Here is a 22666-nt window from a genome sequence, read left to right on the forward strand (position 1 = left end):
CTTGGTCTTGGACTTTGAGCCTCTAGAACTGTGAGAAATAAATTTTGGTTGTTTAAGCCACCTAGGCTATGGTGCTTGTCATGACAGCCAGAGCTGATGAACACAGCATAAAATCTAAAAGTGCAACAATTTCCCAGATATACTACTGAGTGAACAAAGTGGAGAGAGATGCTAAAGTTGTGTAAAAAGAGAGAAAATGTATTTCCATTTCAGCTCATTTATCCACAGAATAGCTCTGGAAGTGCATGCATCCCAACAGTGCATGCATCGAAGAGGGGGTATTGGTGCTTTTTGAATTTTGTAAAATGTGAGCAAGTGAATAAATCTGCTGTCACACCAGCAAACAAGTGAACAGTGGGGTAAGTGTCTCAGGTTGCTCTGGAAGTTTACAGGACCCTGGGAATAGGGGAACCAGGCCAGGTGGGAAACTGGGTTCAGTTCTGGGATGTGACCCTAGGTTTGAGTGTGTTTGTGTTCCAGGAAGTAGGTTGGTTCCCCGTGCGTGCTGCCTGCAGAGACGGCCTGCGTGTGGCCCACGGGGACTCAGCATGACAGGCTGGGTCAGTGGCCCCGAAACACACAGCCATCTTTGCGGGTGCCTGCAGTTTCGCTGTTTCCCGGCAGGTGGCGCGCCGCAACCTGAGCCCGAAGACCGCACCCCCTACTCCCACCTCCCACCCCGATTCCGCCCCTTTCCCGCGGGCCCCAGGGCACAGAAGTTAGGAATGTGCCTGCGGCCAGCTGGAGGCTGGGGAGAGCAGGAAGCCTCGGCCAGCGCTCCTGAAGCCTTTTATGGGCACAAATGGGGCCCTAACATCGCCCCCGCCGAGAATGAAGACCCTTAAAGGAGGGAGGGGCAACCTGGCCTCGACAGACTGCTCCAGAGGGGCTAGATATCAGGCCTGTGCCTCCTCATGCCCGGAGCCTGACCATCTGGGCTAATATCCTGTCTAAGACACTTGGGCAAAGTAGATCTTGGAGTTTCACTATCAAATGGGGGTGAGGAAAACCTACCTTGCAAAGTTGCAGTAAAGGTAAGAAAAAGGCATGTCCTGGGCCTAGCATGTGGAGCAGCTAGCCAGGTACAATAAACTGTAATCACTCTTATAATCCGATTATATTTTTATTTTTTATGTAGGACACCACATTCAAAGAAATTTTGTTTCAGATGGATTGGTTGAGTCTCCCAGAGTCGATTTTGGGGTGCCCTGTCTTTGGGCTCTCCTCTAAAGTGAAGAGCTGTCCTTGACTCCTTTCTCACACCCAATGCCTCAGTAACTTGGTCCATACTTCTCAAATCTGTCAAGAATCCACATGGTCTGAGGCCTTATCATCACTCACCTAGGTCAGTTCAGGGCACCTTGTTCTCCTAGCTTTGCCCCCCACCTCACAAAGACCAGAGGCATTTGTAAACATCTGGACCAAATTCAGTCTCTCCTCTGCCTGGAACCCTCCATGAATCTCACTTCACTCAGAGCAAAAGAAAATTCCCCCTGTCCCATAAGGCCCTGCAAAATCTGCCCCATTATTTCCCTGCCTCTGTTTCTTCCCACTCTCCCTCTCCATCCTAGCTCCAGCCACACTGGGATCCTTACTTTTCAGAGAACACACATATTCTAGCCTCAGACCCTTTGCACCTGTTGTTAACCCTACCCTGAAGTGCTCATCCTTCAGAAATTCCCAGGACAGTGACCATCTCAAGTCATAACACCTGTTGCCACCTCTGTAGAGAGGCATTCCCTGACCACCACTGCATCACTATATTGTCCGTGGAATTATCTCCGTACCTTTTCACTCCGTTATTGTCTATGTCCACCACCAGAATATCAATTCCACAAGGCAAGGATTTTTGTCTGTTTTCTTCACTGCTTCGAGGTTTAGTGTCAATAAAATACATCTTCTTCCATCTTTTCTGCCTCCACCATCTTCAGCGGCTTTTCCCATAAATTCCTTAATTTAAAAAGAAAGTCGAGGAGTTCCCGCTGTGGCGCAACGGAATCGGCAGCCTCTTGGGAGTGCTGGGACACATGTTCGACCCCCGGCCTGGCACAGTGGGTTCAGGATCCAGCGTTGCCACAGCTGTAACTTAGGTCGCAACTGCGACTCAAATCTGAACCCTGGCCTGGAAGCTCCATATGCCGCAGGGCGGCCAAAAATGAAAAAGAGAGAAAGAGGGAAGGGAAGGAAGGACGTCGGCAAAAGAGCTCTTAGTGAGGGCAACGGCTGGCCAAAGGGCGTCAGTCTGCGGCGGGCGGGGGTACCAGGGTCTGAGCGGCTGTGGGCGCGGCAGGGCTGCCGGTGGAGCCGCTAGTGTCCAGTCCGTCCCGCTGGGGCGACGAGCGCTCGGAGCGGCTAGAGCTGCGGTCCATGCCGGGAGGTAGCCAGCGGTGCAGGCCGCCAGAAGCCCCAAGGGTGCTCCCCGGACTCCGGGAGGTGCCAGAGCCTCCCCAGCAGGGGCGGCGGCCGCAGCAGATGAGGCGCAGGAGTGCGTGGCGGAGGTCGCGGTTGGTGAATGTGTAGATGATGGGGTTCAGAAGTGAGTTGGCCATGGCCAGACCCAGAAAGGGGTCTGCCTGCAGGAGCACGGGGCAGGCGCGCGCGGGGCACGCCACGTCCAGCAAGAGCAGCAAGAAGAGAGGGCCCCAACATGCCACGAAGGCCACGAGCACCACGCTGAGCGTGCGCAACAGCGCCAACGAACGCGGCGTCCCGCGCGCCCGGGCGGAGGTGCCCTCTCCAGCCCCAGGGCGCACCCGCAGGCGCTGTGCTTTGGCACGCACCTGGCAGTAGATGCGTGCATAGAGTCCACAGATGGCGGCCAGGATGCCCACGAAAGCGAGCACGCAGAAGAGCACGTAGGCCTTGGCATAGAGTGGCAGGACCGTGGAGCAGGCTTCCAGACGCCCCAGGCAATTCCAGCCTAGTGCCGGCAGTAGCCCGAGGAGCAGCGACACGCCCCAGGCGCCGGCGGCCAGCGCCAGCGTGCGCCCCCGACGCGCGGCGGGCGCGGGTCCTCGGCGCTCCATGGTGAGGAGGCGCTCGAGCGCTATGGCCAAGAGGCTCAGCACCGATGCGGCGAGCGCCACGAAAACGCCTCCCTCACGCGCGAACCAGAGCGCGGGCGACAGGCGCAGTGTGAGCGGCCCTGACAGCAGGATGTTGGCTGCATAGGCGGCGCCGGCCAACAGATCCGACAACGTGAGGCTGCCCAGGAGCAGGAACATGGGCGCATGGAAGCGTGGGTGGCGTCCGAGCACGACCAGCACTGCTAAGTTCTCGAGCACGATGAGCGCGCACACGGCCAGGCACACCACGGCGTCGGCGCGCAGCCCCGCACCTGGCTGGTAGCGCGCACCTCGGAGCTTGCCGGTGTAGTTGTAATGCAGGACGATGACCTCGCTCACAGGCGCTGGCCGCAGCAGCCCCGGCTCCATGGGCCTCCCGCCCCAAAGCTGCGGAGAGGTTGGGTGTAAGGTCAGACCTGGCAGGCACCATCACCACGGCCTGCGGAGGCGGGCACAGGCAGTGGTCCTCACATGGTAAGGGAACCCTAACCCCTTATTACGAATCCCACAGGATGCCTAGGGGCCCAGAAAGAGTTCCTGACGGAAGGGGGGCGTCCATGGCGACAGGCCAACACAAAGACACACACAAATATCACGAACGGACAGGGTAGCACACAGTTCCACAAGAAAGGGACACTAATAATTCACACACAAGCATGCATATCCAGAGGCATATTAATCATAAACGGAAACAATCACACACAGAAAAAGACACACAAATACAGTGACATACCAACAAAGACATGTACACAAAGAGTCACAAACTAGGGCAAAATTCGCACTTATACCCCATCAAGGAAACACGAAAATACACTTACACATGGGCAGGGCCACAGAGGCAGAATTAAATTCTGCCACACGCAAATGGGATCTCATGCCGAGTCTCACAGGCCACAATTTCACAGCCTCCACCCACACCCAGCCTGGAACCCAGCACCCACAAATATATGCCCCAGCGCACACAGGGCTTTTTCCTGTGAACCCCCCTTAATCCACCGCAGAACCCCAAGTGAGAAAGCTGAGCCTATCCAGCCATTTTGCTGAGGCAGAGCCTGGTGGCGGCAGACAGAATCCACACCTCACAGACAGACTCTTGCAGAAGGCATCCATGTCATTAAAGTATAATAATACCTCCCATCTGCGACTGGGCCTTTTCATCCCCTTGACAGCTCTCCCTTAGTCCCAATTCACAGAGGAGGAAGCTGAGGCTCAAAAGAAGTACCTCACATAGAAGCAGGCACAAAGGTTTCATGTTCCCACACAAACACATCCACGCAGAAACAGTTACACAATAGCAGGACTCCGATGAGGAAACCGGGGAATTACAACTACACCGGCCTGGAAAGGGGAACGGACTTATTCGGACATGGCAGAAACAAATGGCTTCAGTTGCACACAGGAAGCCAGGCGCAAATACAGACTCACAAGGAGTCACAGACTCAGCCACGCTGGGGGAGCGGGAGGCACCAAATGCACGCTGATACAGGTTATCCTCGCTCGGTTGGGGACGCTACGCAGAGGCTCACAGCCTGTGCACCGCCCGCCATGCCTCGGCTTGCCTGGAGGCAGAATTGAGGCAGCGAAACTTGCAGTGGGGAGGCCGGGAGAGGGTGAGGCCGGGAGATTCCGGGTGGCCCCCACCCCCAACCCGGGTCCCGCGTCCACTCTCGGAGTCACCGGTTTTCCCCTCCCAGGAGGCCTTTGGGAAAAGCCCGGGATACCCACGCAAGGGGGCAAGGGTAGTGGCCAGGGTAACCCCCTTCCAGCAGGCTGAGCCCCGCGCCTAAAAGGGACCCAGTGCTGTACACTCACCCCTGCGCCCAGGTGGTGCGCCCTCAGCGGTCCCGCTGCCTGGACCCGAGTGAGCGGCCGTGTTCAGGGGCGGGGCTGGAGCTGACAGGACAGGGGACAGGCCCGCCACGCCGAGCCCTGGCGTTCGCAAGTAGTTGCCCCCTCCTCTTGGGGCCCGGGCTACCAGCCTGTGTCTGCCAGCCTGTGCCACCCGCCGCGGCACCGGAACGCACCCTGGCGGCGACTGGCACCGGCGAGCCCTCGGCTCCCCCGCTCCGGGCCTGGGCCGCCTCCTAGGGACGGTCCATCGCGGTGGGAGGACCGGGGGACAGGCGAAGGGGAGGATTCTTCACCCTGGAGGCCACAACCTGAGCCTCTTCCCTCCCCCCTCCCCAGTAGAGGGGTCCTATCTGACCTCCGGCCCTGGGCACTGGTCCCTCCCCATTTTCCACCTACCTTACAACTGAACCTTCTGGGCTGCACCCCAAAGACGCCCCGTCAGCGGAGGGACCTGGCACCCCGAACTAGGAGGGGGCTTCGCAGGGGCAGAGGTAGGCGCATCCCCTCCCCCCCAGTAGATAGGTCCGAGCGGCTTCCGGGAGTAGGCCCCACCCCATCTCCCCGCTCCCACCGCCTGCTTGGGGCAAGTGGGGGAGGGGCAGGCGCAGACCAGATTCTGGTGGGAACCGTCCCCTCCCCCAGATAAGGAGAGTGGCTCCCAAGTTCCTGTTTCCCCCACCCCGTCTCTCTCACCCTTATCACTCCCGACAAGGCGATTTACTCCGTTATCGTTGTTTCTGGGCTGTGTCCCCATCGGACTGTCAGCCCCACCGTGACAGGGATTTGTGTCTGTCGTAGACTCTGCCGAGGACGAAGCCTGTGCCGAATAAGTAGCCGCTGAGAAAGTGAGTGAATGAATGAATGAATGAATGTCTCCTTCACTTTCTCTGTGTGTGTCTCTCTTCTGGTCTCTGAGTCTCTCCCTGTCTCTGTGCGCCTCTCTCTCCGTCACTGTCTTTGTCTTTCTCAGTCTGTCTCTCTCCCACGCCTCTCCCAGGCCTCCGCTCCTCCGACGGGCCAGTCCCAGCTGGCCCCGCACCCCCACCCCCAGTTCCCAGGAGCTTCCAGCCTGGGAAGCTTCCTCAGACCAGCAGTGGAAGGGGGGGCTGGGCCTGGTTGCAATGACCTTCACCAGAACTGTGCCCTTTGCTCTGGCCGCCTCAGGCTTTGCCGGCCACGGTGAGGGCGTCCCAGGGACTGTGAGCCGCAGGCTGGGGATGGATTGAAGGGGTGCCCCTGGGGCGGGGGGTGGGGCACCCAGGCCAGGTCACATCCCCCTCCAGGCCTTCAGGGCTTCCTGGGGCTGCAAACAGAACCACTCCCATCTGCTCCAACAAACATACTGGGAGCAGAACAGACAGTGAAGCCCAAGTGGGGTAGGAGGGCTGAGATAAGGTTTGGGTGCCACAGCCCCACAGCCTCCTGGAAAAGCCTGCTGGGAAGAGCCCTGTAGATTCCCCAAACATGGTGGGGGCCATGCCTGGTGCATAGACTGTTCTGGATCAATGACCCCCTTTTGCATAGGGGGAAGCCACACCCCAGGGTGGGAAAGTGGCTGCTTCTCACCTCCCAGGCAGTGGCAATCTCACCTCCCACGGGCCCCTACAGGGTGCAAGGGGGCTCTTCCGGCCATGGGTCCCAGGCCCAGCACCCCCAACTCATGCCACCTCATGCATGCGATCACACGCAATCATATTCCTGTCCTGCCTCCGGCCTTCCCATGCCTTCATATGGGGCTCAGAGTAAACGCCCCAATCCCACAAGGCCCTGGAGCATCTCTCCTCTGTATATCTCCACTCTCCCTCTGCCTTACTTTCTTTGAGCTTCCCCCACCCAGTTCTTCACCTGCTTCTAGACCTTGGCACTTGGGGATCTGCCTGTCTGGAAAACCCTTCCCCAGACCTTCCTAGCTCGTATTTCCTCAGAGAGGCTTTCCCTGATGTGTCCCCCTTCTCCCCAACCTCATGTGGCAGTTAGCACCATCTGAAATTACTTTGAGTAGGAGTTTCCGTTGTGGCGCAGCAGAAATGAATCTGACTAGTATCCATGAGGATGCGGGTTCAATTTCTGGCCCTGATCAGTGGGTTAAGGATACAGCATTGCTGTGAGCTATGGTAGAAATCTTGAAGTGGGTCAGGGATCCAGCATTGCCTTGAGCTGTGGTATAGGTCTTAGACATGGCTCGGATCCCAAGTTGCTGTGGTTGTGGTGTAGGCCGGCAGCTGTAGCTCCGATTCCACCCCTAGCCTGGAAACTTCCAAATGCCACTGGTGTAGCCCTAAAGAGAAAAAAAAAGAAAAGAAAAGAAAGAAAAAAAAGAAAAGAAATTACCTTGAGGGAGTTCCCTTCGTGGCTCAGTGGTTAACAAATCCAAGTAGTAACCACAAGGTTGCGGGTTTGATCCCTGGCCTCGCTCAGTGGGTTAAGGATCTGGCGTTGCCTTGAGCTGTGGTGTAGGTTGCAGACACGGCTTGGACCCCTCGTTGCTGTGGCTCTGGCATAAGGTGGTGGCTACAGCTCTGATTAGACCCCTAGCCTGGGAACCTCCATATGCCGCAGGTGCAGCCCTAAAAAGACAAAAGACAAAAAAAAAAAAAAAAAAAGAAAAGAAATTACCTTGATTATTTACTTACTTATTCATCTGGCATGTTCTGTGTCTCTGCCCTAGCCGCCGAACTCTAGGAACAGTGACCCCGTCCGTCCCTCTGTCCAGTGTTGGAGTGAAGGTTAAGGGCTTGGAGTTTTGAGCCAGGCTCAGCTACAGTGTATTCTGGGACTCTGCATAAGTGTCGCCCCCTTTGAGCTATGGTGGCCTCATTTGTAAAATGGATGACAGCAGCCGTTCTGAGGGGTGCTGTTGAGAAGGAATACATGGAACAGAGCTCAGACACACAGGTGAGAGTTCAGTAAATGTTAGTTCAGTTGCTGTTGGTCACCGCCAGTATCACAGAGGAGGAATTAGGAGAGGGTTTAGCTCAGGCCCCATCAGCCCCAGACACCACTGCCACCCCAACATGCCTGCACCCCCTGCCCCCCAAGCCTTTCCTGGTCTCTTCCCAAGGGAAGGGCATCCCTGGCCTCTGCCACAGCCCGCCCGCCCGATGCATGCCTGGGCCAGCACACCTGCCTGGCAGGTTCTGCTGCCAGGGCTCTCACCCACAGGGGCCACCCCACCCAATCTGCGCCCACTCTCACTGAGCAGTGTCCTTGCCTCTGAAAGAGCAAAATGCCTTCTACAGTCACCTCACGCCCCCTCCCATCCAGAAAGTCAGAGGGCAGGACTTCCCATTTCCCCCCTGCCTGGTCTTCCTCCAACCAGTCCTGAGGCATGGATGTGGCTGCGGGCAGATAAAACTGACAACTTGCCCTTGGCCAGAGACCAGAGCAGTCATGTTTTCCAGGGTCTCCAACTGGAGGTCCGAGGGTCAGCTCTGGCTCACAACCACAAGGTTTGTTTGTTTGGCTCTGAGGTTTCCCATTCAAACATCTGTCTGAACGAGTTCTCTTGTGGCTCAGGGGGTTAAGGATCCAGCATTGTCACTGCAGCCACTCAGGTCACTGCTGTGGTGTGGGGTTTTTTTTTGGAGGGGATTGCCTTTTTTTAAAAAAAAAATTTTTAGGGCTGCACCCACGGCATATGGAAATTCCCAGGCTAGGGGCTGAATCGGAGCTATACCACAGCCATAGCAACGCCGGATCCGAACAGCATCTGTGACCTACACCACAGCTCATGGCAACGCCAGATCCCTGACCCACTTCAAGATTTCTACCATAGCTCACAGCAATGCTGTATCCTTAACCCACTGATCAGGGCCAGGGATTGAACCTGCATTCATGGATACTAGTTGGATACTATTTTGTTATCCCTGAGCCACAATGGGAACTCCATGTGGTGTGGGTTTGATCTCTGATTCTGGAACTTCCACATGCCCCAGGCCCGACCAAAAACCAAAAACAAAACAAAATAAACAAGAGTTTCCACTGTGGCACAGTGAGTTAAGAATCTGCATAAAATAAAAATAAAAAAATAACAACAACAACAACAAAAGAATCCAACTGCAGCAATTTGGGTAGCTGCAGATGAGCAGGTTCCATCCCTGGAAAGCCCTAGTGGGTTAAAGGATCTGGCACTGCCACTGCTGTGGTATAGGTCACAGCTCAGATTCAATCCCTGGCCCAGAAACTTCCATATGCTGCAAAAGCAGCCATTAAAAAAAAAAAAAAAAAAAAAAAAATCGGAGTTCCCATCATGGCACAGCAGAAACAAATCTTGCTAGGAACCATGAGGTTTCAGGTTTGATTTCTGGCCTTGCTCAGTGGGTTAAGGATCCAGCATTGCCGTGAGTTGTAGTGTAGGTCACAGACATTGCTCAGATCTGGGATTGCTGTGGCTCTGATGTAGGCTGGCAGCTACAGCTCTGATTAGACCCCTAGCCTGGGAACTTCCATATGCTATATGGGTGTGGCCCTAAAAAAAACAAAAGACAAAAAAAAAAAAAAAGAAAATCTGTCTGAACTGTGCAGAAACACTTACTCTGGTCAGTATATTTGTTTCTCACAGGGTTACAGGTTAATTCTAGAACTGCTGTTTACTAGCATTGAACAAATAGTACATATGTTGCAGCTACTGACAACCAGTTTTCATCCAATTGGAGAAGGAAGATACAAATAAGTAATGTGGTGCTGGATGGGGTTATCATTGGGAAACGTTTATTTTACTAGTTAAATATGAAAATAAATATTGATGTGAGTGTACAGACGGATTAATACACACGCAGTTCCTAGATCTGTCTGCCAAGGGCCCAGAAGTAGTGACACCCCAGTAACAATGAGTACACTTGGTACCCAGATCTTGATTTCTAAATACCATTTTTCCAATTCGAGGAACCAGGGCTCCTTAGAGAAATGGCTGCGTCTAGGTCTGGGGCAGAGAAAATGCACAATGATCCTGGAGACTCTTCTAGAGCTAGAAAGTGCCTAAAAAAAAAAAAAAAAGCCAGCAGTTAGCCATCCCGACTAGGGTCCATGAGGATACCTGTTTGATCCCTGGTCTCTCTCAGTTTAAGGATCCGGCGTTGCCATGAGCTGTGGTGTAGGTCGCAGATTCAGCTTGGACCCTTTGTTGTTCTGACTGTGGCGTGGGCCAGCTCCAGTTCGACCCCCAGCTTTGGACATTTATATTACCAGCCTAGCTTCCAATGATATTCAAAACTAAAATCCCTGGCCAAGATGCCAGGATCATGGATTGGATTGGATTGGATGGGATTGATTGATTGATTTTAGGGCCACAGTTGTCTAAACTTCCCTGAGCCTCTGTTTCTTCTTCTGAAAAGGGGAACACGCACTGTCCCCTGCCCATAAGGGGCTCACATTTTCATGGGGGACAAAAAAAAATCCTTACACAAGTCATTGAGATAATTCCATATAGTGATGTGTGCTATAATGAAATAAAATATCACAGGAGTAATTGGAAACTATTTTAGAGCAGGGAAAGCCTCTTTGAGGAGGGGAAGTGAGCTGAGGTCAGAGTAAGAAGAAGGCAGCGGGAAGGGTGTTCTTGGCAGAAGAATCAGCATGAGCAGAGGCCTGGAGTACTGTACTTCCTTATATTAATTTTTTAAAAATTGAGGTGACAGTCACATAACATAAAATTAGTCCAGTCCCTACCCAAGGCTGACCATACCCAAGGCTGTCCCTACCCAAGGCTGAGTGTAAGTAAAACTTGCTGTACACTGAAAAAAATAAAATAAAATTACTCATCTAATTTAATTTACTATTTTATTTTATGGCCACAAACCACATATGTAAGTTCCCTGGCTAGGGACTAAATCTGAGCCACAGCTGCATCCTATGCCACAGCTGTAGCAATGCAAGATCCTTAACCCACCATTTTTTTTTTAATGGCTGAACCTGCAGCATATGGAGGTTCCTGGGTTAGGGATGGAATCAGAGCTTCATCGAAGGCCTACACCACAACCACAGCAATGTAGGATCCCAGCCACATCTGCGACCTACACCACAGCTTTCAGCAATGCCGGATCGTTAACCCACTGAGCAAGGCCAGGGACAGAACCTGCACCCTCAGGAACACTATATTGTGTTCTTAACCAGCTGAGCCACAGCAGGAACTGCCAACATTAATCATTGTAAAGGAACAATTCAGGAGTTCCCTTGTGGGGCCTAGCAGTTAAGGATCTGGTATTGTCACTGCTGTGGCTTGGGTCATTGCTGTGGTGTAGGTTCGATCCCTGGCCCAGGAACATAAGCATGTCACAGCCAAGGCCAAAAATTTTTTAAGAATATAATTTTTCGAGTTCCCATAGTGGCTCATTGGTTAACAAATCCAACTAGGAACCATGAGGTTGCAGGTTTGATCCCTGGCCTTGCTCAGTGGGTTGAGGATCCGGCATTGCCGTGAACTGTGGTGTAGGTTGCAGACGCAGCTTCGATCCCGCGTTGCTGTGGCTCTGGCGTAGGCCGGTGGCTACAGCTCCGATTCGACCCCTAGCCTGGGAACCTCCATATGCCACAGGAATGGCCCAAGAAATGACAAAAAAGACAAAAAAAAAAAAAGAATAAAAAGGAATATAATTTTTCAAAAGGAGCAATTCAGTGGCAATGAGTACATTTGCAGTGGTATACAACCATCACCTCTATCTAGTTTCAAAATATATTCATCACCCCAGAAGGAAACCCTACACCCATTAAACAGTTGTTCGCTATCTCCATTCCCGAGCCCCCTGGGCAACCACAGATCTGCATTCTGTCTCTGTGGATTTCCCTATTCTTGATACTTCATATAAATAGGATCATACAATATGTCGCCTTTTGTACCTGACTTCTTTCACTTAGAGTAATGTTTTGAGGTTCTTCCACATTGTAGCAGGCAGCCAGATAATTTCTTTCTTTTCAAATTTTTTTATTTTGCTTTTTAGGGCTATATCCGTGGCTTATGGAAGTTCCCAGGCTAGGGGTCGAATCAGAACTACACCATAGCTGCAACAATGCAGGATCCTAGCTGCATCTACGACCTACACCACAGCTCACGACAATGCCAATCCCCAACCCACTAAGTGAGGCCAGGGATCGAACCCGAATCCTCATGGATACTAGTTGGATTAGTTTCCACTGTGCCGCAATGGGAACTCCTTCATTTCTTTTTACGACTGGAGAGTATTCTATTGTATGAGTGTACCTATTAAAGATTTTAAAAGGCCCTGACAAGGAGTTCCCATGGTGGCTCTGTGGTTAACGAACTCATCTGGCATACTCGAGGGTTTGATCCCTGGCCCTGCTCAGAGGGTTAAAGATATGGTGTTGCTGTGAGCTGTGGTGTAGATCACAGATGCAGCTCGGATCCCACATTGCAGTGGCTGTGGTGAAGGCCAGCAGCTACAGCTCCAATTCAACCCCTAGCCTGTGAACTTCTGTATGTCATGGGTGTGGCACCTGTTCTGGAGAACTACCCAGGGGAAAATCCGACTCGTCCTCCCACACACATGTCCCCAGTTACAACTTAACCCAGGCCCAAGGGCTCCCAAACTGTAGACATGGAATGGGGGTGGGGGCAAGTCCTCAAGAAGCATAGGAAGCAAGCCCTGATCTTCCAAGCAACCCTCTTGGTGCCCCCCTCCCTGCACCTCTCATTTCCAAGTAAGGTCTGGAAACATAGAGTCAGGACTTTCTCTCTCTCTGTCTTCCCCCTCACACTTAGACATTCATTTCATAGACTAGGTAGTGAGGGCAGAGAAAAGAACAGCTGGGCAGGGGGATTGAATCGATAAATGCAAAAGCCTGGAGGTGGGAAAGAATGTATGGATAAAAGAAATGAAAGTTCCTTTGTGGCCCAGCAGATTAAGGATCTGGAGTTGCTGCAGCTGTGTGTGGCACAGGTCAAAATTGCATCAAGGGTTCGATCCTTGGTCAGGGAACTTCCACATGCCAAGAGTGGGGCAAGAAAGAAAGAGGTGTGGTGTAGGCTGGCAGCTGCAACTCCAATTCGACCCCTGGCCTGGGAATTTCCATATGCCGTGGGTGCAGCCCTAAAAAAAGAAAGAAAGAAAGAAAGAAAGAAAGAAAGAAAGAAAAAAGTCAGTAGGGCCAAAATGTGGCTTAGGCAGGGAAAGAGCAGGGGTAGGAGGTGAGACGGGGCTGGGTCCAGGGTCGGATCTGGTGGACGTCAAATGCCAGGCCTCTGATGTCTGACCACCACCTCTCTGTGTTACTTGCTCAACCTCTCTGACTTCAGTCTCCTCATCTATAGGATGGAAACATAAAACTCTTTTTCATTCTCACGGTGACCTTGTGAGAATGAATGCAATCATTGGTGTAAAGAACTAACACATTGCCTGGCCCAGAGCTAACCACTTGATAAATATCAGGGTTTTTTTTTTTTATTTTCCTGCACACCCAACATTTGCAGAAGTTCCCAGGCTAGGGATCAAACCCGCACCACAGTTGTAAACAGAGCCACAGCAGTGACAATGCCAGATCTTTAATCCACTGAGCTACCAGGAAACCCCAAAGACATCTTTTTTTGTTGTTGTTGCCTTTTGTCTTTTCAGGGCTGCACCCACAGCATATGGAGGTTCCCAGGCTAGGGGGTCTAATTGGAGCTGTAGCCGCCTGCCTACGCCACAGCCACAGCAACGCCAGATCCTTAACCCAGTGATCGAGTCCAGGGATTGAACCCGCAACCTCATCGTTCCTAGTCAGATTCGATAACCACTGAGCCACAACGGGAACTCCCAAAGACATCATTTTTTTTTTTTTTTTTTTTGGCTATTTCTTGGGCCGCTCCCACGGCATATGGAGGTTTCCAGGCTAGGGGTTGAATTGGAGCTGTAGCCACCGACCTACACCACAGCCACAGCAACGCAGGATCCGAGCCGTGTCTGCAACCTACACCACAGCTCACGGCAACACCGGATCGTTAACCCACTGAGCAAGGGCAGGGACCGAACCCGCAACCTCATGGTTCCTAGTCGGATTCGTTAACCACTGCGCCACGACGGGAACTCCAAAAGACATCATTTTTTAACAGCTTGCAGAGACATAATTCACATACCACCAATCATCCATTTAAAGTATGTAATTCTATGGTTTAGCGTATTCACAGAGCTGTGTAACTATCACCACAGTCAATTTTAGGACAATTTAGAGTTCCTGGTGACACAGCAAGTTAAGGATCAGACATTATCACTGCTGTGGTTCGGGTCATTTCTTTAGCATGGGATCAATCCCTGACCCGGGAACTTCACATGCAATTTTTTTTTTTTTTCTTTTTAGGGCCGTACCCTTGGTATATGGAAGTTCCCAGGCTAGGGGTCAAATTGGAGCCTGAGCTGCCAGCCTACACCACAGCTCTCGGCAACACCGGATCCTTAACCTACTGAGCGAGGTCAGGGATCAAACCTGTGTCCTCATGGATACTAGTTAGGTTTGTTACAGCTGAGCCACAATAGGAACTCCCCCACAAATTTTTTAAATTAAAAAAAAAAAAGGAACAATTCAGAGGCACTGAGTACATTCACAATGGTATGCAACCATCACCTCTATCTAGTTTCAAAACATTTTCATCACCTGTAAAAGAAACCCCACACCCATTAAACAGTTGTTCCCCTTCCCTAACTCCCTGGGGCAACCACATGGTTGGGAATGAGTTGTCTTGTGTAACTGAAAATCTAGGGATCTAGGAGTGGGTTGACTTCAGGCATAGCTGAATCAAGAAATTCCAATGTTAGAGTTCCTGCTGTGGGGCAGTGGGTTAAGAATCTGACTGCATCAGATTGGATCAACTGGGTTGAAGCTGCAGGTTGGATTCAGTCCCTTACCCAGGAACTTCCATATGTCATAGGTGCGGCCATAAAAAGAAAAAGAAAAAAGAAAAGGAAAGAAATTCCAACGTCACCAGGAATCTAACATTGTCTCTTGGCTCAGCTGGGTTTTCATCTCATCAAGCTCCCCATTGGGTGGTGGAGATCCAGGAACTATAAGATCCCTTTTTCCTACTCAGTAGTGACTTGGAAAGAAATATCCAACCACCCACAAGATTTCACCAGAAGTCCCAGTACTGAATTTCATTGGCTCAACTAGGAGCACATGTTATAACCAAGCCAATCTCCTGGCCTGGGGAGTGGACTGCTGTCATTGGCCGGGTTGGAGAATGTGGGAGGAGTCAGCACAAATTTATCTAATCTTATTCTGGGCCATTAGGAGTTTCCAAACCTTGGTAGGCTGCATTTCAGGTGTCTGAGATGGGGAGGCCATGGAAAAAGAGAAAGGTCAGAAGTTACATTTGAGAAGTTCAGTTTAGGGCCAAGTGAGTTTGAGATGCCTCCCAGGCATCACGTGGTGCCACTGAGTCATCAACTGGATATGAGACATGCATTTACCTGATGTCTTGGTGGCTCATTTTTTTAAATTGATTTTATGGAAATGTAATTTCATTTCCTTTTGAAGGGTACAATTGAGAAGTCTAATTATTATGAGGCATAATCTCTCTATTTGGAGTTAATTGACTACTTTTTTTTTCCCTTTCATTGTCTTTCTGAGAAGTTCTGCCAGTTTATCTCAATTCAACTTTTCAAAAGATAAATTCTGCCAGATAATCTATAGATAGCATTCTGTTTTCCTTCTGGGTTCTTTTTCCTAGGAAATTCCTCCAGCCACCCTCCCAGGATTTTCTTCCTCTCTCTCCTATGTTGAGATCCCTGTTTCCCTCCATCTCAGGTCTTATGTTTTCTTTGTTTACCCATCAATTTTTGCAGAGCCCATCCTGCAGTAACTTTCTGAGAACATAGGAGCATGAGCAATAACATTTTTGAGCCCTTCCATGCTTTGAAATGCTTTACTTGCTCCTCACACTTGATCAATATTTTGGCTGGAAATAGTAGTCTGGATTGAAAATCCTTTTCTGTCAGAATTTTGATTCCATAAACCCCTTGTCTCTTTGGGGTTTTTCTTTGTTTGCTTGTTTTTATTTTTTGTTTCTGTTTTTGCGTGTTTAGGGTTGCACCTTAGGCATTTGGATGTTCCCAGGCTAGGGGTGGAATATGAGCTACAGCTGCCGGCCTACGCCTCAGCCACAGCAACTCCAGATCTGAGTTGTCTGCAACCTACATTGCAGCTCATGGCAACACCGGATCCTTAACCCACTGAGCTAGGTCAGGGATTGACCCCACATCCTCATGGGTACTAGTCTGACTCTTAACCCACTGAGCCAGGGCAAGAACTACTCCTTTGTCTCTTCGTTTCTGGTGTCTTTGTTTTTTAAAATTTTTTTTTTGTCTTTTTTTGGTGTGTTTTCTCGGGCCATATGGAGATTACCAGGCTAGGAGTCTAATTGGAGCTGTAGCTGCTGACCTACGCCAGAGCCACAGCAACTCGGGATCCAAGCCACATCTTCAACCTACACCACGGCTCACAGCAACCCCGGATCCTTAACCCACTGAGCGAGGCCAGGGATCAAACCCGCAACCTCATGGTTACTAGTTGGATTCATTAACCATTGAGCCACGATGGGAACTCCTGTTTCTGGTGTCTTTGAATGTGCTGTTTGTTCTACTAGGAATGCACTTCCTTCCTCTTTTTTTATAGCTAATTACCACTGATCCTTTAGATAAACATTTCTAGGGATCAATATCTATTAAATGAAAAACTACTTCAATTAGGTAACTCTCTTGATGAAATCTGGCCATTGAAATGTGAGTGGAGACTATATACATCACCTCTGTATATTAATCATTTCTGAGGAGGCATCAAAAAGCCCACACAATCTTTTCCAATCTCTTTCTTGTCTGTCTGTGGCAGCTGAGGCAAAGAGTTCCTGATGGTGCAGCCACAAGGTGGTAGTTGCCTTGTGAGCCTGGAACCCTGCATGACTCTGTGAAGCTGAGCCCATGCCAGCCCATGCAGTACCAGAGTAACAAGAAAAAGGTTAAGAACCCAACTAATATCCATGAGGATGCCAGTTCCATCCCTGCCTTGCTTAGTGGGTTAAGGATCCTGCGTTGCAGCAAGCTGTGGTGTAGGTCACAGACAGGCTCCAATCTGGACTTGCTGTGGCTTCAGCTCCAATTCGACCCCTAGCCTGGGTGGGAACTTCCATATGCCTCAGTGTAGCCCTAAAAAAAAAAAAAAAAAAAAAAAAAAAAAAAAAAAACTTGATCTATCATGAGAAAGCATTTTTACATATTTATGTTTCCTTCAAGAATGTATAATTTCATCTCGAAACTGCTCAGCCTGGAAGGGTTTCACTAAGGGGCATGGGAACTGGGTGGAGATGCACAGAAACATTCCTGGAATTGCTGAGGGACCCACAATAAATTTCATGTGCTGATGCCAAAGTACAGTCATCAGGAGACTCTCCTACCTCATTGGATTCCGCTCAAGAGCAATTTTTTGTTCGTGTCCTGATGTTACTATACATATTTGGGTTTTTTTTTTTTTCTTGTTTTTTTTAGGGCCACTCCTGTGGCATATGGAAATTCCCAGTCTAGGGGTGGAATAGGAGCTGCAGCTGCCGGCCTGTGACTACAGCCATAGTGACACAGGATCCAAGTCCCATGTGCAACCTACACAAGAAGCTTGTGACAATACTGAATCCATAACCCACTGAGAGAGGCCAGGGATTGAACCTGCATCCTCATGGACACCACTCAGGTTTGTAACCCACTGAGCCACAACAGGAACTCCCTAAATCTTTTTTTAATGAGGATATAAGACAGTAACTCCGGATTTGTTTTTTTAAACTTTACTGGGGTGTCATTGACATGCAACACAGTGCACATCCGCCAGATGTTCCAGTTCCTCTGCATCTTCACCAGCACTTGATAAAGTCAGTCTTTTTCATTTTGGCTGTTCTGGCTGATTTGCAGTGGTATCTGATTGTTATGCTAGTTTGCATTTTCATGAAGGCTAGTTGTGAGAATCTTTTCATGTGCTTGTTTGAAATTCATTTGTCTTTTGTGAAGAGACTGTACAATTTTTTTTTTTTTTTTTTTTTTGGCTAATGCATGCAGTGACTTGGTGGAGGATCACAGTTCGCAGATCAGGGATAGAGCCCAGGCCTCAGTGATGAAACTCCCAAACTAGACTACTAGGAAACTTGTGAGATCATACAAATCTTTTGCTTGTATATTTTTCTTTTCTTTTTAAGAATGCACCTCTGGCATATGGAAGTTCCCAGGCTAGGGGTAGAATTGGAGCTGCAGCTGAGGCCTTGCCACAGCCTCGGCAACACCAGAACCTTAACTTCACCACTGGGTAAGGCCAGGGATCTAAACTGCATCTTCTCTGACATCATGTCGGGTTCTTAACCTGTTGAGCCACAACAGGAACACAGTGCCTGTGTTTTTACTATGTTGCTTTCTATGCTTTATTTTTATTTTTCAATTTTTTTTGGTCTTTTCTAGGGTCACACCTGCAGCATAAGTAGGTTCCCAAGCTAGGGGTCTAATCGGAGCTGTAGCTGCCGGCCTACGCCAGAGCCACAGCAACGCAGGATCCAAGCCTCATTTGCGACCTATACCTCAGCTCACAGCAACACTGGATCCTTAACCTGCTAAGCGAGGCCAGGGATCAAACCTGAAACCTCATGGTACCTAGTCAGATTCGTTAACCACTGAGCCAGACAGGAACTCCTCTATGCTTTATTATTATTATTATTTATTTTTTTTTTTTTTGTGTGTGCCCACTGCAGAAGTTCCCAGACTAGGGATCAAACCTTCACTACAGCAGTGACAACACTAGGTCATTTGACTGCTAGGCAACCAGGGAACTCTTCTGAATTTTAAATGTATGATGACTTTGAAAATTACCACTGGGAATAACAATAGCTCCCTTGTTGTATGACCTCTATTTCTTATTTTTTAGATCCCTGTATGTAAGATGGGTGTAATGATTGTATCTAATTTATAGGGTTTTGCTGAGGGTTAAATGATTTAGACAGATAAAGTCAGAAGGGCAAAGCTTGAGGAATTGATCTAGCACCTTGGAGAGCCAGCTGTGGAGACTCAGAAAGGGCTGGGAAGGGGAGTCCCTGTCATGGCCCAGTGGAAATGAATCTGACTAGCATCCATGAGGACACAGGTTCAATCCCTGGCCTCACTCAGTGGGTTAAGGATCCCGTGTTGCTGTGAGTTGTGGTATAGGTCTAAGAGGCACCTTGGATCTGGTGTTGCTGTGGCTGTGGTGTAGGCCAGCGGCAATAGCTCCAGTTCGACCCCTAGCCTGGGAACCTCCATATGCTGAGGGTACAGCTCTAAAAATACAAAAAAAAAAAAAAAAAAAAGAGAGAGAGAGAGAGAGAGAGAGCCAGGAAGAAGCACTCAGGACAACTAAGTTCCATAATCATTCATTTAGTCATTTAACAGTTTCTCTGTGTTTATCATCTTTCAACACAAGAGGCACTAGAGAGCAGGAATGACTGGTTTTCTCTCTTTGTCATCGCTAGTCTTTGGTGCAGCAAGATGCAAGTGACCTTGGATAGTCTTCTCTCTCTTTTTTTTTTTTAGTTGAAGTATAGTTGATTTAAAATATTGTTTCAGGAGTTCCCATTTTGTCTCAGCGGATTTCGAACCTGACTAGGATCTATGAGGACAAGTTTCGATCCCCAGCCTCACTTAGTGGGTGGGTTAAAGATACAACATTGCCTCAAGCTGTGGTGTAGGTGGCAGAGGACTTGGATCTGGTGTTGCTATGGCTGCAGCGTAAGCCTCAACTGCAGCTCCAATTCGATCCCTAGTCTGGGAACTTCCACATTCCACAGGTGTGGTCCTAAAAAAAAAAAGCAAAAAAAAAAAATTCTGTTTCAGGAGTTCTCATCATGGCTCAGTGGTTAAGGAATCCGACTAGGAACCCTGAGGTTGCGGGTTTGATCCCTGGCCTCGCTCAGTGGGTTAAGGATCCGGCGTTGCCGTGAGCTGTGGTGTAGGTCGAAGATGTGGCTTGGATCCCAAGTTGTTGTGGCTCTGGCGTAGGCCAGTGGCTACAGGTCCGATTAGACCCCTAGCCTGGAAACCTCCATATGCTGCGGGAGCAGCCCCAGAAAAGACAAAAAAAAAAAAAAAATGTTTCAGTTGTGCAACATGGTGATTTGATGTTTTTGTATATGATACCCCATTTACAGTCATTTAAAAATATTATATTCCCTGCACTGTACAATATATCCTGGTAGCTTTTTATTTTACACATAGTAGTTTGTACCTCTTAATCCCCTACCCTTATGTTGCCCTTTCCTCCTGCCTCCAGCCACTGGTAACCACTAATTTGTGAATTTGTTTCTGTTTTGTTATATTCAATCATTTGTATTATTTTATAGATTCCACATATAAATGAAAACATACAGTATTTGTGTTTGTCTTTCTCTCTCTCTCTCTCCCTCTTTTTTTTTTTTTTTTTTTTTTTGGTCATGCCCATGGCATGTGGAAGTTCCCAAGCCGGGGACTGAATCCATGCCACAGCAGTGACCTCAACCACAACAACAGTAATGATGCCAGATCCTTAACCCACTGAACTACCAGGGAATTCCCACCATGTTCTTGAAAAAATAATGGCATTAGGACAGTTGTGGCTCTTTCTTTCATGGGGCATTTGCCCACACAGGAAACACTGGGATTAACAAGCAATGACAGGAGTTCCTGTCGTGGCTCAGTGGTTAACGAATCTGACTAGGAACCATGAGGTTGCAGGTTCGATCCCTGGCCTTGCTCAGTGGGTTAAGGATCGGGCATTGCCGTGAGCTGTGGTGTAGGTTGCAGATGTGGCTCTGATCCTGCATTGCTTTGGCTCTGGCGTAGGCCGGTGGCTATAGCTCCAATTAGACCCCTAGCCTGGAAACCTCCATATGCCGTGGGAGCGACCCTAGAAAAGGCAAAAAGCCAAAAAATATAATAATAATTATTATTATTACATTTGTGGTCAGGAGGAGCCTGAGAATAAAGAGGGCCTGGGCCGAGCTGGAGGTCAGAGCAGGCCTTTCCGGGCAGTTGATGGGCAAGCTCTGACCTGAAGAGGCAGAGGGGTTCAACAGGCTGCACTGGTTTCCTAAGGCTGCTGTAATGAATTGCCACAGACAGGGTGGCTTTTAACAGAAATGGATTCTTGCACGGCAATGGAAGTACAAAGTCAAGGTGTCAGCAGGCTTCGCTCTCTCTGAAGGCTCTAGAGGAGAAGAGAGAACCATTTCTTCCATCCTTCCTAGATTCCGGTGGTTACTACCTTCTTCCGTTTGCAAGCAGTTTCTTCACCCAGTCTTGGCCTTGTGGTCACATGACCTTCTTCCTTGTGTCTGTCTGCATCTCTGTTTTCTCTTAAAAGGACATCAGTGGGAGTTCACCTTGTGGCTCAGTGATAACATAGATACTGAGACTAGCATCTACGAGGACTCGGGTTCAATCCCTAGTCCCACTCAGTGGGTTAAGGATCTGGCATTGCTGTGAGCTGCTGTGTAGGTCGAAGACACAGCTTAGATCTGGCGTTGCTGTGGCTGTGGCGTAGGCCGGTGCAGTTCCAATTTGACCGCTAGCCTGGGAATCTCCATATGCTGAGGGTGTGGCCCTAAAAAAGGGGGCCTCAGTGGAGTTCACTGGTACCTCAGTGGGTTAAGGATCCCCAGATTTGTCACTGCTGTGGCTCAGGTTACTGCTGTGGCACAGGTTCAATACCTGGCCCCAGGAACTTCCACATATTGCAGGTGAGGCCAAAAAATTTAAAAATTAAAAAATATATAAGGACACCAGTCATATTGGATTCAAGGCCCACCCTAATTCAGCATGATCTCATCTTTTTTTTGTTTTGTTTTGTGTTTTTTGTTTTTATGGTTGTGCCAGAAGCATGTGAAAGTTCCCAGGCCAGGGGATTGAACCTGCCCAGTGCAGCAGTGACCCAAGCCACTGCAGCGGCAATGCCAGATCCTTAATCTGCTGTGCCACAAGTGAAATCTGTGTATGATGTCATCTTAACTAATTACATCTGCAAAGACCCTGTTTCCAAATAATATCACAGCCACAGGTAACTGGGGTTCAGATTTCAATATACCTTTTTTGGAGAAACAACATAGCCCACAAGGCAGGCTGGCCACAATAACAGCTATTGTTATTTAGAATCTAACATCTGGTGGCCACAGTTGGATCCAGACAAGCTTGGGGTGGCCCAGGGTCTTGCTGGAGACTGGTTTGCTCAAGGTAGTAGGACCTTACAAGAGGAGGAAGATAATAGAAGGAGTCAGCACCTTTGGAGACACAGACTAGGCCTCGGCCGCACTCTGATTCAGGCAGAGATTGTCTCGGGACACAGAGGGAAGGACCCAGGAACCCAACTGCATCTGACATGTCTCCTATCTGCACCTGGGCAGTGGTTACATTTTCTACATTGTCTAATACAGTAGCCACTGGCCACATGTGGCTATTGAGCACTTCAAAGGTGTCCTTTTTTGAGACACTGAAATGACAATGCTGGATCCTTAGCCCACTGTGCCACAATGCCACAAGGGAACTCCTATAGCCAGTCCAAATTGAGACTTTCTGTGGTTGTAAAACACGCATCAAATGTATCAGATTTTGGAGTTCCTGTTGTGGATCAGCAGATTAGGAACCAGACTAGTATCCATGAGGATGCTCGTTCTATCCTTGGCCTCACTCATCTGGTTAGGTATACAGTATTGCTGAGAGCTGTTGTGATGAGCTGCATGTAGGTCACAGACGAGGCTCAGATCTGGCAAGGCTGTGACGTAGGCCTCAGCTGCAGCT

General features: G+C 49.5%; 1 protein-coding gene across 5 annotated transcripts; it reads right to left on the minus strand.

Annotated features, from left to right (window-relative positions):
• Positions 1-1104: 1104 nt before the first annotated feature.
• Positions 1105-5892, minus strand: S1PR5 (sphingosine-1-phosphate receptor 5). 5 transcript variants are annotated; one of them, XM_085007610.1, is made up of 3 exons: positions 5610-5892; positions 4288-4403; positions 1105-3452 (listed from the first exon to the last, which is right to left on the minus strand). In XM_085007610.1, the coding sequence occupies exons 1-3, from the start codon at positions 5668-5670 to the stop codon at positions 2238-2240; spliced, it is 1392 nt and encodes a 463-aa protein (XP_084863736.1). In that variant the 5' UTR covers positions 5671-5892; the 3' UTR covers positions 1105-2237.
• Positions 5893-22666: the final 16774 nt, after the last annotated feature.

Source organism: Sus scrofa, chromosome 2 (assembly GCF_054392235.1).
Source record: "Sus scrofa isolate SSC_HxYL_T2T_F1_AM1 chromosome 2, Sscrofa_HxYL_maternal_Yorkshire_Landrace_v2.0, whole genome shotgun sequence".
NCBI lineage: Eukaryota > Metazoa > Chordata > Mammalia > Artiodactyla > Suidae > Sus > Sus scrofa.